At 42.2% G+C, this 10,355-nt stretch overlaps 1 protein-coding gene across 2 annotated transcripts; it reads right to left on the reverse strand.

Moving 5' to 3' along the window:
• Window positions 1-16: 16 nt before the first annotated feature.
• Window positions 17-9,836, reverse strand: yme1l1b (YME1-like 1b). Of its 2 annotated transcripts, none has more exons than XM_050032958.1 (18): window positions 9,654-9,836; window positions 8,933-9,070; window positions 8,171-8,348; window positions 7,782-7,871; window positions 7,399-7,508; window positions 6,758-6,908; window positions 6,585-6,668; window positions 5,664-5,816; window positions 5,344-5,496; window positions 5,049-5,181; window positions 3,917-3,979; window positions 3,652-3,764; window positions 3,201-3,356; window positions 2,830-2,981; window positions 2,549-2,675; window positions 1,983-2,056; window positions 1,807-1,893; window positions 17-1,717 (listed from the first exon to the last, which is right to left on the reverse strand). In XM_050032958.1, the coding sequence occupies exons 1-18, from the start codon at window positions 9,684-9,686 to the stop codon at window positions 1,574-1,576; spliced, it is 2,139 nt and encodes a 712-aa protein (XP_049888915.1). In that variant the 5' UTR covers window positions 9,687-9,836; the 3' UTR covers window positions 17-1,573. The 2 variants fall into 2 exon arrangements, with proteins under 2 accessions (XP_049888915.1, XP_049888914.1); XM_050032957.1 differs by having other exon boundaries at window positions 5,664-5,837.
• Window positions 9,837-10,355: the final 519 nt, after the last annotated feature.

Genomic DNA, 10,355 nt, shown 5'->3' on the forward strand with positions numbered 1-10,355 from the left:
CAGACCCCACAGACCATTTCCTTTTGTTTTTTTAAATATGGGTTTCATTTTATTTATCTCTGCTGCACAAACATTCATCAATCATCGCCATCATATTGTTGAGAGACTCTGTCAATCAACAGCAGAGAGCCATTCAATGTGTTCTCAGCATAAAAGCATTACTATACATCTATATACAATGTTCCCATTACATCCCAGTCATATATACAGCTTAACATGGTTACAAGGCCAATTAACAGAGGAGATAATGTCTCAAATAGAAGCGAAAAAAAAACAGAAAAAGGTCACACTATGTTTAACATATGCTGGTAGTACTATGGACAGGAGATATACTTACAATGAAATCTTTGAAAATGCTAAAATATGGATTACATACTGTACACTGCTGCTGCTGCTACTGCTGCTGCTGCTGTAACTAGTCACTTGGAAATTGGGACATTGAACATTTTTACAGAGGCGCAACTTTTGCAAGTTTCTCCCCAAAATCTGTGTTAAATAAACGTCATATTTAGAGTCAAGGATGTCACTTCACAATTGGATTTGTTACAGCTTAACTTCCTTTATAAATATCGGCATCTTTCTTCCACTGCACTGTGAAAAATGTCTTTGCTTCAATGTGACGACAAAGAAGACGCCAAAGGACAATAACTGAAAACTGGCCTTGTTGTGTGTCCAAATAATCTACAGGTTAAGAGTCTTTAATCCACTCATTTACAATTACAAGAAATGTGATATTTTGTTCTATTTAAATAAATTAGGCCAACGTGACAACCTTAAAAACCTAAAGACCCCGACACTCTATCACGACATAAACACAGATTGTATTTGTTGCATGCTATGTGAGGCTGAGCAGCAGTTTTTGATCCGTCTGTACACAAAGCGTCAATGAAATAAATTACACGAAGAGTGCACAAGTGCTTTTTGTACGCTTACCCAAAGTGCTGAGACGTTAAAATTTAACTTTGTACACTTCCTCCTTCAAAGTACATTCCCCAAAAGGCCACCTTTAAAAATAATTAACAGGGACATTGTGCAGAGGAATTGGGATTTCGCTAAAGTCTGGTCGCAATGACGTCACCGCAGCTCTTTGGGTTTAACATACATGCCGCTCAGTGTTTCCCATTGACACAACAGGAATCTAAACAGACTTGGCTGAGCAGAATTTAACCAAATTTCAACTCCTGTTTCAACAATTCACATTAAAAAAAGAATCCCACCCAGATGCTGTTTTACATTCATGTGTTATTACCTCACACCAACTGATAAAGTGACCTGAGCAGCATCCATTCATCCGTCACATACAGTGAACCCAAGCAACACACACCTGCTTTTTTCTTTTTCACAGGAAAGTCTTAAGTGCCACATGACAGAACTACATATTTGGGAATACTGATGCGATTACACAAAGGTGACAGCATGAAAACATGACATAGTCCTACATGAGCACTTCTTACTCCTCTGATTCTCTGCACATGAACTGAGTCCATCCCTCCTTCATGACCCCTGAGCTCTTAAAATCTGACCCCTTCCCCCACCCTGTCACTCCCCCTGATTGTTGCCGTCCTTGCCTGTTTCATCTGGTCTCCAGCGTCTTGCCCTCCAGGACCAACTGGATCTCTTTGGCATCCAGAGTCTCATACATGAGCAGAGCATCTGCCAGGTTCTTGTGCTCTTTGGTGTGAGACTTCAGCAGGGCTTTGGCACGCTCATAAGACTCCTGGGAACGGCAAGAGAAAAGACAGTTTTACAAAAGCTGGTGGAGTTGTGTTTTCATCAGCTGTCCCAAACATAAAAGATCACACCCACCTTCAGTAACATCCTGACTTCATGCTCCACAGCTGCTTGTGTCTCTGGGCTCTGGGCTGTCATGTCAGTGTAGGTCATCACACCCAACTGGGGGACAGGAAGGGGAAACAATGACTGTGATGCATGTGCAGTACAAATACTATGAACCTTTTTAAGTCCCTTTCAAGTTAGTGTACCTTTTCACACATTCCAAATCTGGTCACCATCATCTTGGCGATCTTTGTGGCACTATCAAAGTCACTTGATGCACCTGGACAAGAAATTATACTAGTCATGAGTCATGAAGCAGACAGCAAAGACACACTTTACTTGTGACGTTATCAAACAAGGAAAAATGTGCTCCCTTTGTCCTAAAATGGTTCTAAATTGATACGAAAGTACTTCCTTGTTTTATGAATGAAGCGGTTCACAAGTTGAAGCAGCAGCGTTGTCTGTGTTTGACCGATTAGCGACAGTCGCCAATGCAAAACCCACCCTGAAAGTTTCTGTTCTTCACAAAGTACTACACCCAATCAGGGACTATTGGGAGGCCAAAGAATGTCTACGAAACTGAATTTAGACCCTGGTTCTTGCCTTCCTCAAAAGGTTCCTAGTCAGTGGGGAATGTTCCTGTGGTCGATAAAGGTGCTACATGTTGCCTTTTTAAATTTGCAGCCTGCAAAACACCTTTCCTCATGTCAGAGGATGTCAGAGAGTTTACTACATTCTACCTCTTAAGTGAAAACATTTCTTTCTTTCATACCAGTCGTGATGTACTCGTGGCCAAATATAATCTCCTCTGCTACACGGCCGCCCATACTGACATCCATCTGGGCCAGCAGCTGAGAGCGAGTCTCACTCCAGCGGTCGTTCTCTGGGAGCATGGACACCTGACAAAGAACAGTGAGGAGGATGGAGAAGAGGGATAAAAAAATCCAAGGGTTGAGAGAGTGGGTAAAGAAATGACAGTCTGCACAAGACCTGGTGTCAAAGCTTGACATGCAGAGTTAAACCATTTAGTGCATTGGTTTTAGGGTTCCTTACATGTCCCAGACTGGGGCCTCTGGGCATGATGGTGGCCTTGTTAATCGGCATGGCATCTTTGGTGTAGTACGCTACAATGGCATGGCCTGATTCATGGTATGCTGTGATGAGCTTGTTCTTCTTGTCTATCTCTGCACTCCTTCTCTCAGGGCCTTGAGGAAAAGAGAAGAATAAAATTACTTCATTAAGAAAGGAGGATTAAAAGTGAGACAAAAAGAATAAAAAAGGCTATCACCACATTCTCAACATGACTTTGATGATAGTAATCCTAGTCATGGTAAGTAAGCTTTTGCCATGCCGGATAAAACCATACAGACAATTAAGTGGAGGGTTTAGAGCTAGACAACTAGCAAAGCTTCCTCATCACTCACCCATGAGGATTTTGTCTTTAGCAAACTCCAGCTCCTTCAGAGTGACCATGTCTTTGCCATCGACTGCTGCCTTCAGGGCGGCCTGGTTGACCAGATTTTCCAGGTCAGCGCCAGAGAAGCCCACTGTGCCCCGGGCAATAATTTTGGCCTCAATAGCTGCAGAGATAACACACAACATCAAGAAGGATCTCACGGTTTTCAAAAACAGTCAGACTGGACCCCAGACTGAACTACTGTTTAAACAAAGTTAATAGGAAACATTCAGCCTGTGATGTCATCTTAAAAAAAAATTCCAGTACTTCTTGTGTTCAGAGTGACGGGACAACCAAGCCAAGGCATACAACAGTTGTTGGTTCTGTCTTTCAGAGGTTAAAATATCATACACTAGAATAATGCAACTGAGAAACATTATTGTGGCTGAATTCAGGATTAACAGTTGCTGATGTCACACCTGGATCCACTTTAATCTTCTTCAGATACCAGTTGAGGATCTCTGTGCGTCCCTTCACGTCTGGTTTGGGAACAGTCACCTGCATGTCAAAACGTCCCGGGCGGATCAGGGCACTGAAAAAACAAGATCAGCTGGTTAGTGAAGTACAGATACTGTGTCAGCTTACGACTCTGTGCTGCTGCACTGAAAACAGCCTCAGGTTGCAGTCCAGTCTTTGCTATGACATTCTCACAGGCGACAGAAAGAGACTCAGAGGTAAACATACTTATCCAAAGCCTCTGGGAAGTTGGTTGCTCCGATGATGATCACACCTTCATTTGGTTTAAACCTACAAAACAGTATCACAGGGTACAGGAAGGTCAGCGTCTGCAATGCAGTAACTCTCCTTTTGTTTTAAGTGGGCTTCATGTTCAGGTGCAAGTTGATCCATGGCTGAAGTCCCTGTTATTCTTGCAAGCCTCTCTCTCTCTCTCTCTCTCTCTCTCTCTCTCTCTGTGTGTGTGTGTGTGTGTGTGTGTGTGTGTGTCATTGTGTCATACGGATTACTGTTAATTTATTATGCTGATCTGTTCTGTACGACATCTATTGCACGTCTGTCCATCCTGGAAGAGGGATCCCTCCTCAGTTGCTCTTCCTGAGGTTTCTACCGTTTTTTTTCCCCGTTAAAGGGTTTTTTTTGGGGAGTTTTTCCTTATCCGCTGCGAGGGTCATAAGGACAGAGGGATGTCGTATGCTGTAAAGCCCTGTGAGGCAAATTGTGATTTGTGATATTGGGCTTTATAAATAAAATTGATTGATTGATTGATTGATTGACAAAAAGAAATTAAAAAAATTAATAGATGAAATTAGATAAAATGTCTGTAGTAGTTAAGACCTCACAAATTCAAATTCAAGATTAAGACTATTCAATGACTTTTAAGGCCTTATTGTTGTAACATTGAATTTAAGACTTTTTAAGGACCTGTGGACACTGTTTCTGTTGTGTTTTCTCACCACAGCAATTTAAATACTCTGATTATTCCCTTTTTATGTGTGGACCAACTCTGAACTGTACTGTATGCATTAGTGATTAGAGACTGTTCTTTATTATCTGTAGTTAATTACGTCAAATGCAGGCCACACTGCACTAAAGGGTAGGTAATATTTGTCACATATTTATTTTACTAGATGAGCCAAGGAAACACATTTCAATATGGCTATTTTGTGGTTTCTCATTAAAAGTTCTTCAAATTTACGATATCACAATATATAATTACATATATCATGACAGAAGATTTTAACCACATTAGCCACACCCACTGTGCACATGTGCATTGCAAACCCACCATACTGCCAAGAAGACCTGCCAACTTTGCTTTAATTTCAACTAAAATACAACAGATAGTTTAAGACATTACCCATCCATCTCAGCAAGCAGCTGGTTGATAGTCTGTCTGGAGTAAGGGTGCATGGGAGACTCGATCCTTTTCCCTCCCACGCTGTCCAGTTCATCGATGAAGATCACACAGGGAGCATTGGCTTTAGCCTCCCCTGGAAAAAAGCAGTAAAACAAACATTCAGCACAACAATTATAATGACTGTTTTTTCCACAATCATGCCCTTGTATTAAACGTAACACTCTCAAGTGGTTTCTGAGGAAGTGAAGGGGAAATGAAAAGGTCGATTTTGATATTAAAATAATAAAAATCTCACTGAAAAGGTTCCTGATGCGGCTGGCTCCCACTCCAACAAACATCTCGTCAAACTCGGACCCGGAGGCGTAGTAGAACGGCACATCTGCCTCTCCTGCCACTGCTCTGGCCAGTAGAGTCTTTCCAGTCCCCGGAGGGCCAACCAGGAGAACACCTAAAGTGGAGAGAGACGAGGAGGAGGACATGAGGAAAATAAAGCAGATCCCTGAATGGAATTGTGCAGCTGAAAAGTCATCACACTATAACACAGGAGTGAAGAATTTACAAAAACTACTAAGCTTTTCGTCCATCTTAAAAATGCATCGTGAAAGACAGCCCTACCTTTTGGCAGCTTTCCTCCCAAGGCTGTGAACTTCTGTGGGTTCTTCAGGAACTCCACCACTTCCTGCAGCTCGTTCTTGGCCTCCTCCACCCCTTTGACGTGCTCAAAGGTCACATTTTTCATCTGAACAGGGTCCACCGCAGAGTCCAGGCCTGATGTGGTTCGGAACCGTACTATCCAAAATGGTTAGATTAAAGTTCGAAATCACACTGCATGGCACGGTTAATGAACTCACACAAACACACACACACACACACACACACTGCCTGTTACTGAGCATTACTCAAGAACCATATCTGATTGCATATACGGTCTAATGCTTTAACACTGCAGGTTAGAATTTGTTGTTGTTACTGACAGCAAAGAGCAGAAAATGGCTCAAATATACCAAGCTTAGTCAGGTTAAAGCTAGAGCTGCAAAGATTAATGGATTAATCGTCAACTATTAAATGAATTTGCAACTTATTTAATGATCAATTAATGAGTTTGAGTAATTTTTTAAAGAAAAAAGGTTAAAAAAAAATCTGATTCCAGCATCCTAAATGTGAATATTTTCTGGTTTCTTTACAGCTCTGTGAAAGTAAACTGAGTATCTTTGGGTTGTGGACAAAATAAGACATATGAGGACGTTATCTTGGGCTTTGGGAAACACAGATCAACACTTTCTGACATTCTATAGACCAAACAACTAAACGAATAATCAAGAAAATGACTAACAGATTAATTGACTGTGAAACTAATCATTAGTTGCAGCACTAGTTAAAGCATGTTCAGTATGCATCGATTAGTTTAGCAGGCAAATGCTGAGCTTTATTGTTAACATCAATGTTTTGATATATTAAAATGTTTACATATCGCAGGTGATTTCATGTGTGACATGAAATTAAAAAGCAGCTTTAGAGGAGAAAAGGAGCCTTTACCCGATATGAAGGGGGTCTTGGAGATACCGTAAAGCCCAACAAGAAGCAGCACCAGCAGGATCAGACGAGTCCTCCTGAGAGAGTCTGAACAGTCCGAACAGGAAAAATAAACATCAGTACTGTTTAAATCTTCATAACAGAATAACGGTTTTGAGATTTGTATTAAAATTTGCCTTGTGTGCGCTGTGTCAGGGCTTGGGCTTTCAGGAAACCCTCGGCAAAGCCCCTCTTGAAAGCATCCTGCTGGCCATCAGGTAAGTTCTTGGTCTTTAGCAGGCTGTCTATACTTTCAACTTCAATCCCCTTGTCACGCGTCAGGAAACCCTGCAGCACAAGGTAAGGTTGGTCAGCTGTGTTCACGAAGCCAGAATACACCTTCACTTTTATCACACCTTCACTCTCAGGGCCATCAGACTACAAACGCTTCGTAAACCTGAAAACTTAAGGTGCATCTGCTCCGCCTTCATTTTTAGTTTCCTGTCCCTTATTTTGCTGTCAGACAACGTATGCTGCTGTCAATTAGTTTGCTATCATAGCTGTAAATCTCATAATATTAGCTCACTAAATAAGAACAAACATATTTCAGTCATAAATTGACAGGCCTGTTGGTGACTCAGGCTAGGAAGAACACAAACTGCTAACTTTTCCTCAATTTTACTTTCTTGCATGATTCAGTGGAGGAACAGAAGTCTAGCGTTCTCTCAGACCACTTGAATTACAATATGCTTAAAGCTTATAATGGGATAGGATTGATATTAAACCGCCTACTCCAGCTTTATGCATGTTAAGCATGTGAACATGTAGAAGTACTGACCTTCATAAAAGATGGTGTGAATCCCTCAGATTCCAGGGGGCGGTCGGGGGCTAACTGCAGTCGTCTGGTTTTGCTCTTTAAAGTTTTAAAGCCTCGGCTCGGGACAAACACTTAAAATATCCAAAAAGATTTTAAAAATCAGATTAAAAAGCTGACCATGTTTCCACGGCACTTAACTTTACTAGATCAGCATAGACATTGCTACTGGTTAATTTGCAATGTAGATATAAAAAATGACACCAAAGAAAATATTGACAATTAACTGGAATATTTGTTAAAATCTCGTTGTTAAATAACATACAAACCAACTCTAGTAATTCATTAGTAGTGACTGAATACAAAGCTTTTGATCAGTAAACTATGACACAGTGATGCACAGTTACCTGGCCAGTGTTGCAGCTCTGTGCAGACGGACTGAAGAGGTGAAGGGTGCAGCCTGGAGTAAGACATCGGCATTGCACCACATGAGAAACCTGGGAACAGAGGACACGGTGTAACTGTTAACTCTGAGATACCTTTAGGAACAAGTGGTCGCAGAGGCCCGAGTTGCTTTTTAAAAGAAAGAAGCTTGAGACAGATGCTGTTACTGCCTCCACTAAAGAGAAACTCTGCAATTTTAAGCAGTCAAGTGAAACACCATATTTAGACTTATTGCATATTTTGAAGTCCTGGCATGCTGTATTCATTCATTCATGAAATGAAATGATGAGGAGTCGAGCATCTATTTAAGTGGTACAAGGTGCAGTATTGGAGGCCTGTTTTGCATTCTCACCATGCTTATTATGGTAAAAGGAGTGCGTAGAAAGATGTGATGTCCTCCAGGCTGTCTGTCCACCCAATGGAAGTGGCGCCTCCTGTGGACTCAAGCGTGGTAACATGCTGTTCACCAGCTCATCCAGCTGCTGTGCTCCCAGGTCTGACAGACCAAGCTCACGCAGGTTCCACAGGGGCTGTAAACACAAACACATAATACCATTTTGTGATCGACTGTTTATTGTTTGTATACGGGAGGAGAAGCACCATTGCAGTCATACAAGTGAGAAGAGGAAGAGTGTAATATCAGTTTCCCTTGTTCCCCATCAGCCCAACCCACACTGACCTTCTACTCTATGACAGGATGAACCAAGACAGTATACATCAGATAGTGGCGAACAGTGGTGGTTCCACAAAGAGGAGCAGCTTCAGTAGTGTGGAATAAACTGTGGCGTCCTTAATGTTTTATGAACAGCCCCGGACTTCTCAGACTCTTTTAGTGACTTACCGCTCAGAGGGAACTCATTCAGCGGCTCCTCTGGCAGCAGCACAGCGTCTCTCCCTCTCCTCTCTCGCCGTGCACACAGGAGTCGGTGTCATCAAGTGATTGAACCTTTAGTAATGTAAACCTACGTGACGCTCACAGCTCTCTTATGTTGATATTATTTAAGGGCCATATCACCCACCCCTACTTGGGAGAATGAACACAACTAAGTGCAGCATCACACTGTCGCTGACTTGACACACAAGCCATTACAGATTGTGTCCTACTAACGCATACCTCTGTGCGGTGTAGCTCTGAGTCTGAGACATGCTCCTTGTGTCTTCTTGATTTGCAGGTGGCACTGCTGCTGCTGCTCCCCACTGAGCTCTTCATAGAGTGCAGGACATTGATGAGGTGGCTCAGAGGTACAGTCACCTGTGATCAAACAGACACAATGACAGCTATCATACATGTTATGATTGTCAACCTGCACCTTATTTGTCAGGTCACCTGAAGGCAGTTTACATAGAGACTGTCAGCAGTCACAGGCAAAGTACAGCTGGTGCTAGCTGGTGTTGAGCTGAATCAAGTTTATACCTAGCTCTAAATAAAAAGACAGCCACATACAGGTGCTTATCGCTTATTGGTAGAAAAGTTGGTTGGACTGCTTTTTTATTTGAATATGCAGTCAGTGGTCAAACATGTCGCTCACTGACGCAGTTTCCCATCTGACAGCTAAGGACACACTGAAGCGAAGCTAACGCTAGCTTAAACTTCTCCCAGCGGTCCGCACACACTTTATTTCACTTTATTACTGGATAAACAGAAAGATAACAACATTGACACAGTGTCCACTGACGTGAAGGTAACACTTTCAAACCATCAGAGGTCGACAGTGGTCTGTCTCACAAGAGAACAAGCTAAGGTTAAATTAGCTCGCTAGCTAACTCACCGGAGTTGAAACCAAAACAACAACAATGCTAACGTTAGCTCGGCCTAACGTTTCCTGCTCTCTTACCTGTGGCTGAACAGTCATTGACATGGAAAACATCTTCAGTCTTCGCTGGTTCACCACAGCCGTAAAACCACGCAAGTTACAACGCTGTCCCTGAGAGTTAAAGGTCCGTGTTTCTGTCTCTTTATCCCTCAGTAACAGGCATAGCAATTCAGACTGCGAACTTCAGCAGCGGTACAGCGGATGTGACGTCTACATGTTGTGACAAATTTTGCACCCCTGTGGAAATGGGTTCTCCTTTTTCTGGCCTCGCTGAAGTTCCGCTAATTCAGTTAATGTAAAAATGATTTAATGATGATTTACAGTAGTCTAAAATGTGATACATGCGATATTGTCTCTGTAAGCTTAGGGACTGTTCGTTATTTATTAGAGAGGAGAGGGTGGTGGCATTTTTTAAGCACTGTTAGGGGAGTTATGTCTCCCTGTGTGTTCCAGTACCCATTCTACCATCCTATATAGTATGCCAGAAAAATATTTAGTGCGTCCTGATACATTGTATTTCAAATTAAGTATGCCAAAAATACCAGGATGTTCTACTACATCTGGTTGTATTCTGCATTATGCAAGCCAGCTTGACCCACAATCCTTTGCTCAGCTGAAGATTCCTCACATCAGCCGAGCCACAAACAGGTGACAGCTCGTTGACAGCTGTCACTGTACACTGTCTTTTGAGGCCAACATCAATAGTCAGTCTACATACTTTTA

This window comes from Epinephelus moara, chromosome 21, assembly GCF_006386435.1.
Source record: "Epinephelus moara isolate mb chromosome 21, YSFRI_EMoa_1.0, whole genome shotgun sequence".
NCBI lineage: Eukaryota > Metazoa > Chordata > Actinopteri > Perciformes > Serranidae > Epinephelus > Epinephelus moara.